The 22,599-nt window shown below is 40.0% G+C and overlaps 1 protein-coding gene across 1 annotated transcript; it reads right to left on the minus strand.

Moving 5' to 3' along the window:
* Positions 1-149: 149 nt before the first annotated feature.
* On the minus strand, positions 150-21,509 carry LOC306770736 (tyrosine-protein kinase yes-like). The gene is made up of 12 exons (XM_079259638.1): positions 21,378-21,509; positions 9,535-9,841; positions 8,251-8,350; positions 7,689-7,787; positions 7,270-7,373; positions 6,012-6,161; positions 5,414-5,569; positions 4,797-4,976; positions 3,961-4,037; positions 3,562-3,715; positions 2,595-2,726; positions 150-1,463 (listed from the first exon to the last, which is right to left on the minus strand). The coding sequence occupies exons 2-12, from the start codon at positions 9,830-9,832 to the stop codon at positions 1,255-1,257; spliced, it is 1,659 nt and encodes a 552-aa protein (XP_079115764.1). The 5' UTR covers positions 9,833-9,841; positions 21,378-21,509; the 3' UTR covers positions 150-1,254.
* Between the last annotated feature and the right edge of the window lie 1,090 nt (positions 21,510-22,599).

Raw genomic sequence — 22,599 nt, forward strand, 5'->3', positions numbered from 1 at the left:
AACTCCTTATGACTACCCCCCCCCCCCCAAAAAAAAAAAAACATTTAGCATGTTTTGCTTCTAACTTTAACAATGCTCATATATAAAATGAGCATTTTATTATACAAAGCCGTTCTTTACATAAATTCCTCTTATAGTGCTGTCTTGAAAAGTCCGTACAGCAAAATGCAGAAAATAAAAACTGTCATCCGCTGCTGTACAAACAGCTTCTGCAGTGTCTTTGATCACATGAGCATGTGAGTCTGAGGGTTCAGAAGTCACATTTTCTTAGATTTAAAAAAAAAAAAAAGGTTCTTTCCAGCTTATATGATAGCTTTGTTCACTCAAAAAAGAAAAAAAAGTCATTTTGTCAGTGAAGTCCTCCTTCATGCTTGGCTGGAACAACTTGTCATGCTGACTTGGCAGGAAGCCACAAGCCCAGGAGTTTAATAACTGGTTCTTTGTTGTAAAACCAATCCAGTGACACATTTCATGGAGCAGTTAGCTGTAATGATTACAGTAAGATTATTATAACCAGGGGCAGTGAGAAATGAACACACACACTGTACCAAAGAATGTTTGTTTGATGATAGTGGACAAGAGGGAAAGTCCTCAGATAAAGCTGGAATTCATTCTCAATATTATAGTAATAAAACAAGATGAAATGTTGAAGGAACATATTTTAAAACATGTCTTTTCTCAAACAAAACAAAAAAGCACACAAAGCACTGATGAAATGCAAGTAAAGTCAAGCTATGTGGGATTTGCTTTCAAATTAACACCCCCTAAATGCACTGGAATAATAACCATCAACCCCCCTGAGAAGATTTCTTTGTTAGCAAAATATATATTATTTTTCGCAATAATTAAACACTTTGATGCATATCTCACCAATACACAACAAAGCCTACAATTTGGAGGCAAATGAGTGTGAGCTTTCCACGATAAACAACATGAAAGGTCTGCTGCTGTAAATTGTGTTGGTTTTTAGGCGTAATCACAGCTTAAAAAAATGACTATGTGCCCAAAACCACACTCGTTTTGTACATGTTGATCAAATCCACATGAGACGTTTAAAATTCACACAGCTAACTTGTGTGGTACCATATTTCATAACAGCAACACCAGCGAAAAACAAAGAAAAAAATGTGAATGGACACTTATAAAAGAAAAAAACAAAAACCTTGGACATAAAAAGGGCATGTAGTGGTGAGAGTGAATGACACAATTTTTTTTTTTAGTACACTTGTGTGTCTTTGTAAAAGCCTCCTCTGGCTATAGGTTTTCTCCAGGCTGGTACTGTGGCTCTGTGGAGGTAAAATAGTCCTCCAGGAAGGACTGCAGGTACTCAAAGGTGGGCCTCTCATCTGGCTCCTTCTTCCAGCAGAGCTTCATCATCTCATGCAGCGACTCGGGGCAGCCCTGCGGGCAAGGCATGCGATATCCACGCTCCACCTGCTCCAGCACCTCGCGGTTAACCATACCTGAAGAGGAGATGGGACAGACGGTAGAAATCCCAGCAGACTGCTTATTCTACAGCAAGGACAATCTGCACTACAATAATCATTAACCTAGAAAGAAACAGGCTAGACTGGTTCTGACTGGTTTCTACTAAACACTAGATTTATAGCCGCAAGCTGCTTTTGTTTTGTAGACACTTATCTTTCTAATAGCCATTTTTTTAAAATCAGTTACCCAATCATGTGAGTGTCAAGGTAAAGAAGATGTTATTTTGTTGTTGTCAAAGTCCAGAACATGATGATAAAACAACTGCAAACACAAGTATGATCCCAGGAGTAATTATTGTTGGTCGTCACAAATACAGCAGAATCTCAGCCTCAAAATGCTTCTTGCAGCCACTGAAAACCTCTTTCACCTGTTTAATGTCGTCCTCTGTCATCATTCAAGCTCTTTAAGTCTGCAACTTTCTCAAGTCTGATGAAAGTTTGCTTCAAGCCTTTGTCCCACGAAAGACACCCAAGACTTTCAGCTATAATCTAGTTTTCTGACACTAGTTTGACACATTTAGTTCTAAAATGTGCCAATAATCTCCTTTTTAAAAACAACTTCTTTGATATATTAAGTGTGTATGGTACAGAAGCAGCAAAGCAGCCCCACAGCATGAAAGTACCTCTGCCATGTATTAAAGCTAAAAAACCAGCAGTGTTTTCGTTTTTAGCTAAAAGTCAGTGATGCTAAAATTTTCAAGGCATTCAGTGAAGAAAATAAACGTGTTCTTGATAAACTCTTTAGAAAAATCTTCTAAAAATCAGGTATAAAAATGAGGTGTGTGTGAAGGTAGAGCAGAACGCTTCAGGCATCGCTCCCCAGGGTTGTATCAGTACAGCAGATGGCTATAAACAAGAGTGGTGTTCAATCTCCCCATCGTCCCCCTCCAGATGGTCTCATCTAATCTCAAATCTGCCTGTGTGTGTGTCAGTATTCACCCTGCAGAGGAATAAACAACGAGCACATGCAATGTCAGCCAGCTTCACTTCATCCTGTGACATTAACCACGGCGGCTTCACATCAGCTGACAGACTGAAGGCTGATGAGTCTGGTTGTAAATCAAAGCAGGTGTGTAACTGTGTGTCACTGCTGAATCCATCGCTTACCTGGGTAGGGCACCCTGCCTTTGGTGACAAGCTCAGTGAGCAGGATGCCAAAGGACCAGACGTCGGATTTGATGGTGAAGCGACCGTAGAGCGCGGCCTCCGGCGCCGTCCATTTGATTGGGAATTTGGCTCCTGTGAGTGTTGGAGAGGAGAGAGCTGAGCTATTTCTTTGTTATTTCATTTCTGGCTTTACTTAAATCTCTGTAGAAAGCTAGAAACAACATCAACTCTTCAACCGTCCAATGATATTTTATCTGATAGAAATCTGGTGATCTAACAATCTAGTTGAGTTTCGTAAATTCTGTTATGTTCAAGAAACCAGTCGGAGTTGATGTAAGCTTTATGATATGGTACGTTATCCTGCTGGGAGCAGCAACTCAAAGGTGGACATGGTCTGCTGCTACACTCATGTAGGCTGAGTAACCCCTATTATGATAATGCAGCTTCTGATTCATGCACCTGAATATTGGAGCAGATGAAGATCAACAGTTTTCTAAGCCTAACTGAATCATCATCATATATGTTTTGTTCCAAAGCTACTGGTTTATGACATGTTTACAGTGTGCATGTCTTTCTGATTAATCTGCAGCTCAGTGACTAAATGCTTTCATCGTGTTTAACAAATACAGCTTAAACCTTCACTGGAAAGGCAAAAGACATCTGTAAATGTGCTCTAAACCTGGACAAATACAACTATTCTATCATGGGTAGGAAGAAAAAGAGAGTGTTTTAAGCTGATTATGGTTGAAGCATCAGATAAGGCAGAGAGGTGAATCCTCCCTACGTGTGAAGAGCGCAACTAATCAGAGCAAATGGAAGCATCTGGTTTCCACTGTTACCCTAATTCACCATGATGGGAGACGATGGGGAGCCAGTCTCGCCGTGAGGTCACCGCTCCTTCCCTTTCTGCTCCGACACCTCAATCGCCTGTGACTCACAGTCTGTGTGGGTGTGTGTGTCTACCAACCTTGCCTCGCCGTGTACTCGTTGTCTTCTATCAACCTGGCCAAGCCGAAGTCGGCAATCTTGCACACCAAGTTGTCGCCCACGAGGATGTTCGCCGCACGCAGATCCCTGTGAATGTAGTTCATCCTCTCGATGAAAGCCATCCCATCAGCGATCTGAAAACAAAGTGTTTGACAACATTTCATCATCCCTCCCTTCAGGAAATCACTTTCAGCTCCTCACTCTGAACATCTGTCTCACATAAAAAAGGTAAAAGAACAAAAGAAAGTCAGTCTGGTGTGTGAATCTTTTTATAAAACTCTCGTGCTTAAAATAGGTAAAATAGCTAAATCTTCTGATCAACCCCTCCTGCACACACACACATTGATATTCAAGGGGGAAATGTAGGTGTCTGTTTCACCTTAGCAGCCATGTCCACCAGCATGACAAGATTTAAGAATTTGCCATCTCCTTCTTTCAGGAAGTCCAGCAAGCTTCCTGCAAAAACAGAGAATGGGAGAAGCTATAAATACAGGACATTCATAATGTAAGTGAGCTGAATGTTGACATAACGGTGCAGAATCAGTGTTAAACTATATATTACATGAATCCTAATTGTAATTTATTAGTTTATTGACAATCATAGCTATAGCAGGTCTCTGTTTTAGAGTCTCTCTGTGAAAAATCCTGAGACAGTTGAAATCACAACACGCAGTGGATCAACAAGCTGCAGGCTTTTAGGCACGCACAGAGGCATATGTCACATACTTAACGTTTACCCGCACATAAATCTAATTACTCATAAAACCCTGAAAAAAAAAGGGAGTTGGGGGGAGGGGGGTGCGGGGGCACTGCAGCTGAAGTTACAAAAATCTCCCACAAAACTGCTGCAGTTTTCAATTAACCATCCTGGTTTCAGTCTTCGGGGAACCACAAGGGACTTCCAAGGACTTCCAATCCATACTGTGCATGAATTTAAATGTCCATAAAATTTACATTTTTCCTGCAAGGAAATCTCCATATGTAAACCTGACTCCACAGCCGCACTGACAAGTCCCTGAGATCAAACTTGTGTCTGAAAGGTCTTCAGTCTCAGACTTGATGTTTTGCTTCTCTTTAAAAATAGACCTCTTTGAGATCATGTAACAGGAAGCAGCTGAGTTCTTTCACTCTCTGGGGAAAACAAAGCTGTTAGAAATGAGGTTTAACTGCTAAACAATAAGCTTTTCTACAGTGTTTCAGGAGTGTATCACTTACCTTTGGACATGTACTCTGTGACAATGTAGATGGGCTCCTCAGACACCACTGCATAAAGAGGCACCAGTTTGTCATGCCTGAGCTTCTTCATAATCTGAGCCTCCTGAAGGAATGCTTCCGGCGACATGGTCCCCGGCTTCAGTGTCTTTATGGCCACCTTGGTGGTGCCGTTCCACGTGCCTGCAGAAACAAAGATGGGAAGAGAAAAACCCGGAGGCCACAGGGGGATGCAGCGTGGTTAATGGCTTGGGAGTAGGACAACACCATTAATTAGGTCTTGTTATTGCTCATACATGTGCTGTCATGCATGTACTCATTGCAAAGAAATATCCCCAGGATGAGCGGATACAAGCTCACAGTTGGAAAAACCCAGCAAATAAATTCAGAGGCGATCGCTGAAGATAAAGAGGAAGCGACTGCAGGAAGTGGATAATTCCTCAGCTGGGACAGACACGATAAATAGCTTTCCATGAGGCAGGTTTTCCTAAAGTACATATACAAGGATTTATAGAATGCATCCCCTTATGGATAATTGAGAGTATAACATTAAACAATTTAAGGCTTCACAAGACGGTTTCCTGACATTTCCATGCATGTCTTGGGTGACTTTTTCTTACCCATCCAGACCTCTCCAAAGCAGCCTTGGCCCAGTTTGAGCTCCAATTGCAGCGACTCCCTGGGAATCTCCCAGGCATCTTTAGCAAGTCCCTGGGTCTGAGGCTTGACTGTGGGGCAAACCGTGGTCAGCCTGTGGCAGAGTCCGTCTGCATGCTCTGTGTTACGCAAAAACAGATAACAACGCTGCATGAAACGGCACTTGGACAGACGCACAGGTCGCTGAAGCAGCAGGAAGAAGTTTTAACTGCAGAATATCTCATGCATCAACTCATTTTGTCCGATGAGTATAGATTGAGATGCTCTTCTAGTTTGTAGTAAAAAATGAATGAGTTAAAGTGACTTTCTAATAGGAGCATGCTCTCCAGAGTCACACTGAAATGAAGCCGAATCACAGAGACTTAACCTCAACCCTCTTCTGGATGATGATGAAGTGGGAGTTTCAAAATCATAAAAGCACCATTCATTGTAATTAAAATTAAAATACTATTTATCTCCCCTGGTAGCACAGCACGGAGCAGCAGATGGGGGAGACATTTTCAGGATAATACCTGCGACATGATGAAATGTGATGAATAATGATTCGAGCTGATGACATACCTGTGTAGTGTTTGACGAGCTTCTGTAATGTGTCAAACTGTGCGCGTGTGGTGATGTAGTATCCCCCGTTATCAAGCTTGCGGATCTTATAGTGTTTCACATTGTCTCCTTTGGCTTCATCCCAGTCTCGTATGGAGAGAGAAAATGCACCTGGGGAAAGAGACGAGGGATATGATCTTCATCTGTGAAAAGGATTTAACTGTGCGGTGCCTGTAAAACAGGAGCAGTAAGTCCTGCAAAGTGAGCTGAGACACTGGTTTTATAAGTCATTGTAAGCCACTGGAGTTCCAAATGAAGAATTCTTTTTGGAAAAAGGCAAAAAACACGACTCATTGCATCAATCGTACCCGATATTGTGCAGATAGCTGTTAACCCACCGCCGCAGGTTCCTTTACAAGCTTTATCCTCCATACCTGGCTTGATGGTCTGTTTGTATTCCCTAACCCCCAATAGTTTTCTGGATTGTATGTTTGTCTTGTGACACCTAACCTGGAGCATTTTCCACCTGACAACTTGGCCCTGAGAAACACAAGAATATTTAAGTTCATAGCCCAAAATCAACTAAAGATTCCTCCAGTAGGACTCTACCAGCGACTGCCTGCCCGGTGGAGGTACTTGCAAGGGTTTTTCCTCCAAGCTGGCCAGAGAGAGGCTGGGAATGCTCCTGAAAATGATGAAATATCCAAGTAACAAGCCCATAAATATACTCTGATCTAACATTTGAGTCAGTCTTTGCCAATTCTGATCAGCATACAAATTTAAAAGCAAGAAAGATATTAGGTAAGATGAGATGAGAGGATATTAAATTAGTAGAATTCAAATTTTTGAGAGTTTTTGTTGTTTTAGGATTGATTTGAAATGTTATCTCAATCTCTTGACAGATCCCTCACCGTCTTCATGATAGTGGAAATGCTGCAATTAGAAACTGAATTTGATTGCTGGACCATTAAACAAGAGTTACTATTTCTAAATTGTAGCTCATCAGCTTTACGAAACCGTCTTGTTTCAGTGGCTTCTAGGATTTCTGCATTATCTCTCCCAGTTTTGTCTCCAACTCAAACAGCTTAGCTATTAAGATCCAAAATGCCAAAACATTTTGAGGTTTAACTTATTAAAGCACAAACTGTAAATTCTGGATTTCATTCCCCGGGATCAGCTTCTCCAAGCAGAAAACTGGTATTTTTACTCAAAGTTTCACAATCTAAAGTAATCCATGAGCTCAGAAAACGACTAGAAATAGCCGAAAATAGCTCATCACCTTTAGTCGTTTCACTTTCTCGCACCAGAAAAGTTCCTTGATCGTTCCCCGGATTCAGCAGCAACCTCTCAGCATCTTTGCGCCCCATTTTACCAAAGTACCACCTGTGAAGAAACCACACTCTAATAAACAGGAGGACACTTAGAAAGCACACCCAAGCTAATCCAGCAATTATACTTTGCATCTGCACCATTTTCAGTTTTCTTTGATTGTCCATGCAATGCCTTTGAAAATTTTTTTTTACATCATCAAAAACAAACAAATGGTTCTTAAAATGACACATTTGCTTGCCCAGACCAATAAAGGACATAGAAATTCTCCTGTTGCCCTGGACTCAGCTTTGAGCCACACGAAACAAGATCATGCTACTGCTATTAGATGGAATAATAAGGTTATAAGATGACGCTACAAGGTCTTACTCTTCAGCCTGAATGGAGTCAGCAGGGGCCACATAATTGCTGGGGATGTAGCCTTTCTTCCCTGTGTTGATGGAGCGGGCCTCCCACCAGTCTCCTTCCCTGCAGGAGGATGGTGGCACAACAAAAAGGGGATGGATAGTTTGCTCATTTCACTGTCAGCACACAACTGATGTTCTCATATATGGCAGTATGACTGATACCAGGAAGAACACACAATGTTGATGCTTGCTCAAATTTACAGGTCACTCCTGTTATTATTTTTTTATGATTTATATCAGGTTTACAAGGTTTAATTGTTCTGCAATATCCACAGATTTGACTAAAGATTTGTCTTAAAGTACACACTAAGGTGCTCTAAATTTTACTATTACAATAAGACATCTCTGCTACAGCTAAAACAGACAACGCCATGCTGACACCAGCTTACAAGCAGCAATCTAACTCATTCATGAAGGCAAACGCATGCTGACAACTGCAGCTGAGCATCGGGGTGAAACTAATGCATCCTGTCATCGCGGACGTCGCTGCTCTTGAGAAAACATTTATAAAGAGAGATTCATACGTGTTGTTGATGATCTGGAAGCGATCTCCCTTTTTAAATGTGAGATCATCTGATGTTCTGGCTTCATAGTCGAACAAGGCCACAAAGAAGGTAACACCACCTAAAATAAAAAACAAAGAAAGAAAACTATAATCTGTTTATCTATATCTATGGAAAATGTAAAATTCTATAAATATGAGTATTCTGATGGATGGAGAAGACATTAGCATGGGTGGGGGGTGGGGGGTGGGGGGGGGGGGTGATCTCTCTTGTCAACAACTATATTGATTTCTTTTGCTTGTAATCTTATTGTCTGTAGTTGGTCTGTATGGAATATAATGATTATTATACACAAGCCAAAGAAGCCAAAAAGTACTTTTTTTCCGACATGGTTAGTCTCACTTAATGCCATAATTCAGATCAGTCTAGTCTAGTAGCTGTAGGTTACTGGAGCATGAGCTCTAATGAATCATTATAAGATACAGTTCATTAATTTACTGAATAAATCAGCTCACCCTTCCATCCCATGTTAACATCTTTCAAAACATTGTGCCAACTGTGCAGCTACACTCCCATATGGATGGTTTTCATGTCGCCACTTCCAACAACGCAGTCAACAATAATCCTATTATCACCTGCAGAAAGCAAAACACCACAGCACTACCACCTTTATCCCCCTCTGAGCAGATAATCCAACACGGAGGAGGATTACAGCCGAAATCCTACCTAAACAGGAGGGTTCAATCTCAGCTCTTTGCTCTCAAGATCACAGCTGATAGCGGGACTTGTGTTAACTGTAATGACTTAAAATAACAATACCTGGCATTAGTTGTGAATCAGAGAATCAGGTCAGTGAACTGATGAAGTTAAGCTTCACGCTGGGTGTCCCTCCATGTTTTCTCTCATTTACTATTAATGTGAACACAAGTCATGATACTTTACATTATTGCTGAAAAGCTGTCTCTGCAGAGTGTAGCTCCTGAATATGATTTTTAATGACAACATTTATAAACAGAGATTCATATGTGTACAAAAAATGAAAAAAAAAAAAGGACGAAAAAATAAAATTTCTGCTAATTTCACAAACAAAATAACTTGAGCGGCTCCCTCATATTAAGGCTACAGCTCCTCAAAGTATTCAACCCAATTGCAAACCCCTTCCACTCCTTCTTTCTGTCTCTCTCTCTCTCTCTGACCCCGCAAGAAATATAGTGTGTTGTGGAAATGATAGAAAAGGAGAAAAAACTTATTGAGTGGCAAGGAAATGAACACACACGTACACACACACACATAAACCCTACTCACTTGAGACAGCACCAGAGAATGAGTTGGACATAGGTCCCGAAAAAGAGGTGGATGTTCCTCCAAATGGAGTCATAGCAGAAGAGGAGCCCCCAAATGGCGTAATGTTGTGGTTGAAATTTACAGCTCCAGAGCCAGAAGAAGAAGAGGGAATTGGATTTTGTTGCATCTGGGTCGGATCTGGGCCATAGTGACCAACGTGAGGCGTGGTTGCAGCAGCATTGGCGTCTGATGCTGGGGAATTCTCTGGCTGATACTTCATTGTTGGGCCTTTGTCCTCTTTACTCTTAATGCAGCCCATCGTCTCACCCTGGTGGACAGACAAAAAGAAAAAAAAAAAAATAATAATTGCCAGGTTTTTGTTTTTTTTATACTGCAAACACAATAGAGAGGAGGTGGCAGCACACAGTGGAGGGCTAAAGGAGGAGTAGGATTAACGATTGCAACATAAGGTCTGCAGGCTCTTGAACAAATGTTCCGACATGAAAATCGAACGAACAGATATTACAATATAAATCATTTTGCTGTTGTTTCTATGACTAATGCCATAAGCCATGTTATAACTGGGACATATGGGTAAATTCTAAATCCGCTTTGGATCAGTCATGACTCAAACGTGGCCGTGTACATTCAACTGTGTGTTCATGTTGAGTTGCATGACTTGCAAAACAGGATAAACGGGTGACTGTCATTTCTACTAAAGCAATATAATAGGGGACATAACTGTTCCAAGAGATATGCTCAAATATTTACCTAAAAACAGACAGACTACCTGCAGATTGCATTCTGTCCAGAGCTTTGATGCCTTAACTTTAACAAATGAGTTAAAGATATCTTTCTCAAGTTATAATTTCTTGTTATCCTGTTGCAATTGAAACAACCTTCTGTGGGACCTTCAACCCATGGATGTTCATCTTTTTGAGGCGACAAGAAGTTTTTCTTTTTTTAAAAAAAAACAACAATTTTTAAAATGTAAACTCAGTTATAATTTTGGGTAAACACTACAGTGGTGAACGTACATGTCTAACCATTAGGGGTGGGAAATTGAATCAGAAAAAAAATTGAAATCAGGAATTTTTGCTTCACAATTTAAAAATGTATTTATTTATTTTTTAGTAAAGAAACTTTTTTTTTAATACATAAAAATAATCCAATATAAAATTTTGTCATTTTTATTTATTTTTTTCTTTTTTATGAATCTTTATACTTGTCTTCTTGGGCATCATAGCAGCATGATGGTCCGGTTACTGTGTTGTTTTTTTCTAATTGAAATCAAGAAAAAAACGTTTTATAATTTTTTTTTGTTTTGTTTTTAGTGTACAAAAGTCAGTAAAATTGAAGAATTTCAATTCAAATAGAATCGGCACCCAAAAAAATCGGAATTGAGTCGAATCGGGACTACTAACCATACATTGATTTTATCCTCATCTTTACAGCTGCAGCCAGCCAAGTCAAAGAAGGTTCATCAGGTCCATAGATCACCCAATGATCACACATGCAGCACTGAGGAGGGGGCTGGAACCAATCCCACCAGTTGTTAGGAACAAGGCAAGGTACACCCTGGAAAGGTCACCATCCATCCATCCATCCATCCAACCAACCATTTTCTTAACCGCTTACTCCAACTCAGATTTGCGGAAAGCTGGAGCCTATCCCAGCATTTACTAGACGAGAGGCAAGGTACACCCTGGACAAGTCGACAGGTCGCCAGTCCATTGCATGAAAATATGTCAATCAAATGAAGACAAAAATACACAAAATAACCCAAAGGAATGCAACATAGCCACAAACTAATGTGTATAAATGTATAAAAATAACCACAAGACATTTAAAATGATTACAACGGGACACAAAACAACAACTCCCCCCCACAAGAAAAAAAAAAACAACACAAAAAAGAAAAACAAATGACTCAAAGTTACAACAAAAAGAGTAAATATAGCTAAATAGAGATGGATGAATGGCAACAGAAGCAAAACAGATATGCAGAAAAAAAATCAATCACATGTAGCAAAACAAACGGACCGCTCAAAACAACAAATCACCACAAAACGATTTAAACAGACAGAAAATGGAAACAAAGACTCAAAGCGACACAAAACAAACCCTTCAAAATTATTGCAGGAACAGCTCAGATTCTCGGACATGTCTGTGCCCCAAGCATTCATCATTTTATGGTCTGTCCATACCTCATCCTGACCACGCTGGGAGATTTAAAACATTGGAGTGTCTCCATCTGCGTGATTGTCATTCCTGTTTCTAACATAATTTGGACAGAGTCACACTGAGGCATTCTTCTGCAATCTGAAGGGCTGGAAAATGTGGAGACAATCAGACATGCTCATAAAGAGGTCTGCGCTCAGGGGGGAGATCGGGACGGTTTCAGGCTCCAACAACAACGATTACAAGAGCTGGAGCTGGTTAACAGGCATTCTAACAGTACAGTGCAGAAAAACAATAGATGACTGAGGCAAAAGGGGAGGTTTAATGTAGAGCAGTAAAGATGTTAAGTATGAAAGTAAGAATATGAACAACATGGCTGTCTAGAATGTGACAGGGGTGACTAGAAGAGCAGTTCACTGAGATACAGGGTCACAATCACAGTCATCAGTTAAAGAGGATATACTGTGGTGGTAATGCATCCTTTTCTGATTCTAAAGCAGCAACCTTGATGTTGGGAGGTGGGAGGGATTTTTCCTCATCCTGGTGGGAGGCACATAATCAAGAGTTCACAGAGTTCTCCAGCTGAACTGCCAAGAAAATCAACAAAATGGGGACAAACTGCAGAAACCTTCAAAAGATTTATAGAACTTTGCATAAATAAAACCGTGGAAGTAGTTAAATTACATGTTGCAACTAATGCTGAGCAATGGTCTTCCTCTTGAAAACCATTTCAAGACTGGTCCCTCACTGGAGATGTTTCAAAATAAAACTGATATCTTACAAATCGCTTCAACTGGATACACCAATAAAATCTAATCGCAGATGTTAGATCTCTAGCCAAAACACTGAGAACATTGGCACAGAGAGGACACTTTCTGTTCCCCAGCCAGTCTATCCTTTGGCCTCAGGATGGAAAGCAGAGAGCTTCCCTCTGCGGCAGACTGTGGTGGATTCTGTAATCCATTACTGCACAGATGCAAGTCTGGCTCTTCTGCTCAGAGGTGACCTTACCACATTGTAAAACACAGGCTAGTGTCCCAGTAATATTTGAGCTTCATTAAATTGAACATTTTACCAATCCTTCCACCAAAATGACATCACTATTTGAAATGACTTTGCTTAACTTTTATATCCATATTAATTATGAAATCTCCATAGAATCCATGGTTCATCCAAATAAGGTGGATACAGTTGGATGACTGATTAATCCATCATCTGTTACATAAATTCTATTTATATTTGTAAAAATCAATCTCTTGTCCCATCAGCTAGAATCCAGTGGATATTGATAATGAGGACCGCGCCCCTAGTTAACATCTGACCTTAGCTACATAGGATTTCTATCCCTCTCATCTCACTTTCTCTAATCTTCCACCACTTCAAACAAAGCAGTACTCTTTTTTTTATTTTTTTATTTCAACATAGAAGGCTCAAAGAAAATTTGAAATTCAATGGCTTCAGTTTTGGTTTCTGGTCACACTGGAGGTCTAAACACTAAGAGTGATTCCGCTTGTAAGACTGAGGTGACAACCAGTTTAACACAACAGCACAAGTCTACTTGGCCAAACTTTTTTTTTCATACAATTTTAGCCAATGGAAATGCAAGTAAATGTCCGGCAGAATTTGGAGTTTCAAGTTCCAGCCAGAGCTTCTTGTCTTTCTGACTCTGGATGCATACACACTCTGATCAGCAAAAACCCAGCAGTGGAGAACCTAATGGGATGGAAGCTGATATTTTTCTGGGGTTGATAACTACACACATTACTGTGCACTTAAAAGTCAATAAAAATGCTTGTTCAATAAGCTGAAGCATAAAAAAAACAGCATTTTTAAATGCTCACATGGATCATCTATGTATCCTGCACCCTTATCTGGGAGACCAGAGAGCTTTTTCTCCCAGCTATTTGGGTTGAAAAGTGATAGATTAACAAGAACGCAATGAGATATATACTTTTCAGAGGGTCATCGGTCTGTCCAAGGTCTTCTCCTGATGGGACACGCCTTTGACCCCATCCTTGACCAGACACCTGAACTAACTCCACTGGATAGCAAAGCTTCTCACCTTATACCCAGCAAGAGGTTTGGGGCCCTTTAAGGAATGCCAATCTCAGCCACTTCCATTTGCAGCCTCATTGTTTCAGTCATCAATGACAGCTTAATAGCAGAGGACTGCAACGTCTCACCAGCTCAACTCAGCTCCCTCTTAACCAGGACACATTGGTACAACATTCGCTTTACCAATGATCACTGTCCCAACATGCTTGTCAATCTCCATTCCATCTTAGACTTTGAAGCACCAATTTGGCTGCTTCACAGTCAGCCAAAAAACAGTTCAAGTCCCTGCTGGTGGCCTCCGCTTGAAGAAACCAAAAGGACCTTATATCATCTACAAACACAACGATAAAATCCTAAACTGGATTAACCTCCATCCTTTGGTTGTGAACACCATCAGTGGCAACGGACAGCCCTGTCAAAGTCCAAAACCCACCAGAAACTACTGGGGCAGGCAAAGTTAGCTACAAATTAAATACAAATGTGATTCATATTAAAGATTAAAGCTGGGGTAGGTAATATTGGCGAGCAAGATTTGAAAGTGGCACCCTGTCTTGGCTCCTCCCCCTTTGGTTTTGCTCCTTGCGTGATTCAATGCTTTTTTCTTACCTCTGTCAAGGAAGTTATGTTTTTACCAGCACTTATCTGTTTGTGTTCAAGATAACTCAAAAAGTTATGGACAGATCTTAATTAAAGTTTAGGAGTTGTCAGAAATGTGAAAAGGAAGAACTGATTTAATTTTGGTAGTGATCCGGATCACCGTTTGGATCCAGGAACTTTTTAAAGGCCTTGACGGAGGTTTGTGCTCTCAGAGTGCTTTTCTAGTTCGCAGCTTTTTCCACCAACAATTTTCTATCTCGGCTGTTTAGCAGGAGGAAGCAAATAAACCAAGCCGGGTTGGGAAAATCCTTCCTGCATTTTCTCAGCCATGTTTGCCTTCCGAGTTTCTTCTTCACTACTTTGTATTTTCATCCTAACATGCTCTTAATAAGCAGGGAGTAGCTATGAGCTATGCGCTGCGGGAGGGGGAAGAGGGGAGCCGGGAGAAGAAGCTTATGAAATTTAAGACCCTAACTTTGATTCGGCCCGAACGTTTGATTGGTCAGAGTTTATACTGATTTACAGTAAACTGAGTGGTCTAACTATTTTTTTTATTGTTCATGATTACAAAATTTATAGACCACTATCAGGACAAGGAATTACTTCCCCCAGAGTGAAAAAAAAAGTCTCTGAGCAAGATTACCTACCCCAGCTTTAAGGTGAGTATGGGACTTTATATTTCACTTTTGTGCTTTTATCATGTGAAGTCCTCCAGCAGCCTGGGTGTATGAAATTATGACAGTAGTTTGGTTTACTTGAGCACTCTGTAACCGTACAGTAAGAATTAACTAATTATTTGTGGCCCGTCTTATTGGGAGGTTGTCTCAAACTGGGGGCCGGTTCCACATGAGGGGAGCTTGATATTTGAAGACTGCCTCATTCCCATTCTACAGCTATAAACTATAAGAACCACAACAAAGCTTGTATCCGGAGAAGGAAGTGCTTTGTTGGGATAATATGGTATTTTCAAGTCTTTCAGATACAATGGAGCTTAGTCAGAGCTTTATACGTGAGGAAAACCACCCGTATGTTTCACATAGACACAGCACGCTCAAGGCTAATGTCAACTGTTATGACAGCCTGACGTGATGGGGCTGCAACAAAGCTCTGACTCTATAAGGACTTTTGTTAATAACCAAAGCTGAGGTTTAATCCAGTTCATACAAATGACTTGGTTAAGTATAGTGTGTAATATGGCTGTCTCTGCTTTAGGTAGCTCTCAATTTCTGAATAACACAACGTCATCAATTTAAATGACTTCAAATTAAAACAATAAAAGTTACAGTATGAATCTCACATTTTTAAAAAGCTAAAATAAGTGGCTGAAAGGAAATAATTTTACCAAAGTGATCATTTACTTTATTGAATATATGTAAATCTAGACAAAATGGTTTTTTTTTAAATGTATGAAAAAGGGAAAACATATTACTTTGCCTGTTGACAATGAAAAAGGCAAGCCTGAGGTGGGGTCAGTTATATTTAAATGAAAGCTGATGCACTCAAATCACTATGTCTAAAATGTACAATGTAGAAGGATAAGTACAGCACTACAGAGTCAAATGAAAACTCATCTTAGTGTCTGTGTAGAGGCACCAAGGAAATGATTTAAAATGACTGTGTAGGATAGAAAAAAATGGGGGAGAGACAGGCAGGTTGCCACACAGTGCCAGCGATACCAGCTGGAACTACTAGGAGGATTATGAGAATGGAGGATTTATCCTAAGAGGATAATAACAAAAACCAAAAATTTAAAAAAAAAAAAAAAGGGGGAGAGAGAAAAAAATAGAGTGACCACCAGGGCCTGTAGCATAACCAGTGAAGACCTCTGAACTGCTGAGTTTGAGGCTCTTACAGACTCCCAACTGTGATGATACAAAGTGGAATGGCTTTACCTGGAGCTTAGCTCTGTTAACTCCATCAGTCGGCTAAATCAGCTGGCCATTGCATAATGACACCGTGAGGTTTGTCTTCACATGCATGAGTGAAGCACCAAAGTCAGAATTCAATCACCCTGAATGAGACGGATGGAAGTGTTGCAACAAAAACAATATGCCTTGGGTGGTATTTAAAGGCCATGAAGGGCAGGCAATTCTAATGAAAGGGAGAGATCACGTCCCAGTATGTAAATACGTCCATGGTGAGATTTATGCAGGCAGACTTTCTGTTGTAGGGGATCGTTCACATCAAAATCTAAGCTGACTTCCACGGTGAAGTCTACTCGTGGCAGGACAAGATCAATCCTGAACAATACGGATATGAAACCACAGAGTCTGCGTAGCTGATAATAATAGTTACTTATAGCAATTGTGGGCAAAAATTACACTGCCCCCAGGATGATAACATGACCTACAACATGCACTGTGCATGCAAACAGGACAAATCACCCAGCTGCACCAGTCAGAATCACAGATACACAATGAGAGGAGGAAGGTGAAGAGTTTAAAGGTGGACGTTTACATGTCAGCTAGCACAGAGATATGCATATTGATGCTCCTTTACTATCTGATTGGAAATGTGAGGCGCTATTGTCTTACAGCTGCTCTGTTTGGCTTGACAGAAGCAGGAAATCAAAGTTTGACATGTCAATCAGCCTGAATCGAAGCAAAGCAATTAGGCACTGACAACCTGAAATGCTCTACTAGAGGCTATGGTTTTTCATTTTGGAGGTAAATGCAGGGTAAAATAAAGGTGTCTTCTCTTGGCTTTTACATTTCACTCTTTCAATACTTCTGGAAGCATTGTTTTCTCTTTAAATCGGAAAAAATTTAGGAATATTAACAATAAAAACAGGGATACCTTTTCTGTCGCTGCTCAGTTCCCTGCTGTTTCTGCAATGGAAATGTCTCTTTTGAGATTTAAATGCAAAACACTGGACAATATCTATGTTTAATATTCCTCTTTCAGCGAGGTCAGGCTGCCTGGTGAGCAGATAGGAATTCTGTTTCCTTTTCAAGGACACTTGAAAAAGGCAGATACTTGCTGAAAATAAAAGCACTTAGACTTTCATAAAGCTGCACTAGTAATACCCACTTTCTTTGTTAAGAGTTACAGGAAATCCACAGCAAACAAAAAAACAACATTTATTTATATCCATCGGAGCCAGATCCAGATGTTTCCCTGAGGGGAAAAAAAATGCTTCCATGAATATCTGAGGTTTCTAGATGTTCAAAAGTTTTTGACTCTTGACCTTTAGTTTTTTGGTGCATCCGAGAGTTTTTGAAGCACACTCCATTATACTTTTCTCCACAAGCTTAATTTACTTATGTTGGCTGACAATCCACATTTAAGTCATGCACAGCTCCAGTGTAGGACTTTTTAACATAGGCTCAGACAGAGTAGCACATACTAAACCAAAGCCATACCACAGTGAATCAACATTCACCACCAGCTGTGGCAGAAAAACATTGGCTGTAGCCGTTCAAGCCATCTCGCTGTTCTCCAAAGCTGGAAAATCATTCTTTGCATTTTCTTGCGTTGCAGTCATAATTCAAACCTGCAGACGCCTTATCGGCAACCTTCTACAGTTTCATTCTCGCCCTCCAAGCGCAGCCTGATAATTCTACGCTGGATTCCAAAAATACTGATAAGAGAGAGAACGGCTCAGTTTTTACTTTTCCTCAAACTCTCTGCAAACACCATGGATGAACATTTTAAAGCAGGTTAAAGTAAAAAGGCAAAGATGAGTAAACAGTGTTTATGTTTAGTGGTGGTCAGAAACTGGCATAAAGTGATTTACTTTTATCATTATTATTCCTACGATTAATAACGTCTGCCAAAAACAGCAGAACTTCTGCAGGAAAACAGCTGATTGGACAATGTCGCATTACACATTTCTTTACATTTGTATCATTCATATCTCTTTGCTGATTGTATTGTTTTTTACATTTGCTGTTGATTAAAGCCTTTCTTTCACATTTAATAGTTTTAAAGGTTCAATCAAAGAGAAATAGCAAGAAAAAGTATAAGGTGTAGAAATGATGCTTAAGAAAAGTTTACTTACTGGTTCACACTGTTACATTTCACAGTTGAGGCATTTTAAATCTCTTGTGCATGTTGCGTAAAAATGAATAGAAATCTGATTCTAAAATATTTCTCCTCTCCGTCCCTACAAGCCTCCTCTCCTCTGTGGTTTACATCATCTAGATATCTTGGCTGCATAACAGCTGAGCTTAAGGGAAGTACGATGGGGGAGTTCCTCTCTCCATCAGCCAGCAGTCCGACAGAGATTGTGCCCTGGATCTTGCTGGACAGCTGTGACAGCAGACAGAAATGGTCTGTGGAGCTTTACTGGGCTTCAGATCTGCAGCAGATGCTGCCTTACACCGTGCACCACATTCTTCCGATGCCAAATGTTTAAAACTGGGTCTTTAAAGAGTCATAAGACCATAAGCATGTGAACCTGCAGAGCATCCAGAAAAACACCAATAATTGCTTCATCATGAGAACTAAACTGTAATGGGTGTGGAATTCTGCTGCAAGACGATCCTGGACTTACAACACTTTGAGACATACTTGGGAATTATTAAAAGGAACTTGAGTATTTTTCATTTGAAATTGAACTGGATTTAAACAGTATTTGTACCATCACTCATTTTACTTGACAAGTGTGCAAAAACACAAGCGCTGGGATTGGCTGGGTTCACACCAAGTTACGAACTGCTGCTAGGAAACAGACAACATATTCAAGAACAACAAATCTTATAGGAATACCTGAACAGGAAAATGAAAGCTGTTTGGGGAATTTCATGGTGTCTGCAATCATCTGTTTGTCAGCACAGAAGAGGTGTCATTATCAAATGAAATGACTAAACCCCATGCGATAGCCTGGATTAGACTTTCATTGCTGGCAAAACATGTTCTCTGATCCAGATGGATTTTAAGTGTGGATTTTAGGACTAAGAGTGTAGGCAATGATCTGCTATTTACACCATAATACAGTTTGCTCAAGCTCACACGTTGCAAACACTATCTTATATGAACTACTATACATCATCAGCACTGCACAAATTACTATATTCCTGAGGCTTCAGTTTAACTAAATTATGACTTTAAAACAAAAGAAATGCTGTTTGGTAGTTTTGGTTAGTGGTATGCTATAATGGAGTTTTTATGTTAAATTGGAAACGTAAAGAATTTTTCTTGAATGAACTGAAGACAGCTCACACTTTACATGGCTAGATTAAGTCTGCTGTACAGTTCAATACACCATAATTGATTTTAGCAAACTATTTGCCATCAGATGACTACATTGTGCCGACAAAACAAAACAAAGCAAAGCTCTGTCCTACGAAGGCTGATTTGAAATCCTCTTAAATGGTGCTTTTGGAATTTTGTGTTGGACTGAATATCTTTAGAGGTTAAAAATGATAAACTAAGCAGGCTAGTTAGGCATGTGAATCGTTTAACTTCAGACTTACTCTGCTATAAAAGATGCAGACTGGGTATCCATTGTCTAGTTGTAATAAGCAAAGCTTTCCCTGAAATTCTGCATGCAGCAATGCTGCATTTGACCGTTACTTAATCTGTTTTTTTTATTTTTATTTAACAGATAACAAAATAGTCCCTCTTCTGTTTTCCACAGCATCCATGATTTCCACTGGACCCCCCCCCCCATTTCTCTTCAGTTCTTTTAAAATGAACTCACTCGCACAGAAGATTTGAAGTGATTATGGATCCTATTTCTATGCATTTTTCTTTTCACTGAAGTGCTTCAATCTGTAATTGTGTTTTGGTTCTCTGACAGTGGTTTCAGAACTGATGCAGATTCCTGTTACAAAACTGTATCTGTTATTACTGCAATGCTGCCCGAGGGTCTTCACACCACAGCCAATTGGTGTTGGTTTTCAGCTTTGCCCCGTGTGTTTAGAGATTTCTCAGAACTCTATCGAGTTTTTTCATTTTTTTCCATGTATTGTATACAATCAAATCTCAGTCTGGGCCAGTCGTGTTTGAACTGTTAATCAAGATAGTTAATAGTCAGTTTTCTAAGGAGAGACCGACCTGTCCTTCAACTACGTTTTCTAGTTGGTTTTGCACTTCACCAATACTTCCCACTGCTCTTAAATTCAAAACCCCATGACTGCATTGGTAAGAGATTGTAGAAAAACTTGCATGGGATGAGAAACTAACACTGGTCTTTTCATACAATTTAGTAATAGTGGAAATCCCCTCACTAGAAGTTCACCTGAACTTTTTGAGCTTTCAAACTTACTATGATTCAGCTGGAGTTGTGCAAAAGTGAGGATGTTACTCACCTTCAGCCAGACAGTTTACTGTGGACTTCAAAGAAACTGAGCAAGTAAAATATATGGAAAAGCTTTAACAAAAACAGGGAGTGATGCAACAACTCCAGCGGTGAATAAGCTTTGAGTTTATTTTCAAAGGTTCAAGATGACAGCATCACACACTGCCTCCTCCTCTACCTTGTCTGTTACTCCATCCTGATCATCATCATGAGTCACAGGTTAGGTTAGATATTTGAAATTATGAGTAATACACTTCTACTTCTTTCATTTATTCAGCAAAAAATGGGGCTCAAATTAAGTGAGAACATTTTGATCAGAGTTTCAAAATCAAATCAAGAGTTTTAAGTTTCTTTTTACTACTATAATCCCATAACTAGTGAAAACCGTGTAGAAAATGATGATGGAAGCTTTGCCTACTTCTACTTTAAAGAATTTCTTTTGCTTGCTATTTGATATGGTATTGCTCCTCTGGCATTTAAAGCGCATAGTCTTTTTCTGGTGTTCCTTTCTCTATTTAGAAGCGACTAGCGACTATATGGATCCTGATTTGAAGGGAAACACACACACACATATATATATATATATATATATATATATATATATATATATATATATATATATATATGTGTATATATATATATAAACGGGTAGCCTACTATGTTAATATTAAATGGTTTGATTCCTTTGTTGATGACAGGTCAGACTGCTCAGCAGCTGCGCTTCGGCCCATCTTGATCGGATCCTGCTCCTCTGACAAAGACTCATTTCTCTTGTTAGTGCATTTACCTTCTCACGTCCTTTTGGGGTGTTTCTCCTTTTTTTTTCCTTTTTAATTCCCACCAGACTCTCTCCTGAATCCGATCTGGACAAAGTAAATCCGAGTTATTCCAAGCTGGACCAAGCCGCCCTCATCATCACTTCATCCACCCAGCGGAGCGGCTGATCTCTGATTTAAGTTAAACCAAAGCGACTTAAGTGTTGCAGGCTTGAAGGCAGTGGAGGAGACAGTCATCTCATCGTCGCCGGAGCGGGGAAGTCAGAGAAGATGAGTCGTGCAGCAGCATGACAGTGATTTCATGCAAAAGAAGAGAAAGTAGCGTCCTGAAGTGTCCCGGAGAGCTCCGGAGCCTCCACTTCTTTCTGCTTAACTTCCATCAAACCCCACACAACAACATGGCCGACCCTGCCTACGGGACTGGAGCCACACAGCTGGAGATACAGACACAGATCCGTCTGGTGCAGCTGGTCTGCGAGCAGCCGGAGAGCCAGACGGTTAAAGAGGGAGAACTGGTGGGGAAATGGGTTTAAAAGACGAATAACAACAAGGAGATAACCTGAGAGGAGAAAATATGCAGACCGGCCGGCAGAAGATGGATTTATGTACAGAAATGAGCACATTGGTACTATTTTCATTACCGAACACGTGTCTGAGACGACCCCTGCTGGTGGTTTAGCTTTACTGCAACACAGGGTGATACCTTGACAACTATGAGGGTGAAATTATAGTGATTGGAATTGTTTTTAAATGTTCTTGTGAGAACTGTTAGTTTTAAATGCAAACATAAAACTAAATAAAACTCATAAAATATTTATTAATATTTTATATTTAAATTTTTAAAAAAAATAAATCAATTCATTCATTCATTCATTTTCTGAACTGCTTAATCCAATTCAGGGTCGCGGGGAAGCTGGAGCCTATCCCAGCTGGCTTTGGGCCACAGACAGGGTACACCCTGGACAGCTCGCCAGTCCATCGCAAAAAAATTATTATTAAAAAAAAAAAGAAACACATAAAATATACACCCTACGTTTATTTCCAGCCATGTGTGTATATTTGCAAACCAATTTTTTTTTTTTTTTTTTTTTTTTTTTTTTTTAAAAACATGTTTCAGACCCTGGTCAAGAATCCCAAATTGGAAATTCAATTCAATTTTCAATTCAACTTTATTTGTATAGCGCCACTTCACAACAATGTTGTCACAGGGCACTTTACATACACGAATCAACA

The sequence above is a fragment of the Telmatherina bonti genome (genome assembly GCF_933228915.1).
Source record: "Telmatherina bonti genome assembly, chromosome: 20".
Taxonomy (NCBI): Eukaryota; Metazoa; Chordata; class Actinopteri; order Atheriniformes; family Telmatherinidae; genus Telmatherina; species Telmatherina bonti.

Bases quoted from the DNA above. Each gene is read 5' to 3' on its own strand.
- LOC306770736 (XM_079259638.1), bottom strand. From the start codon at position 9,832: ATGGGCTGCATTAAGAGTAAAGAGGACAAAGGCCCAACAATGAAGTAT. The intron at 7,374-7,688 runs GTAAGACCTTGT...GTTTCTTCACAG, and splicing joins GACTCCATTCAGGCTGAAGA to GTGGTACTTTGGTAAAATGG. The intron at 4,038-4,796 runs GTAAGTGATACA...CTGTTTTTGCAG, and splicing joins CACAGAGTACATGTCCAAAG to GAAGCTTGCTGGACTTCCTG.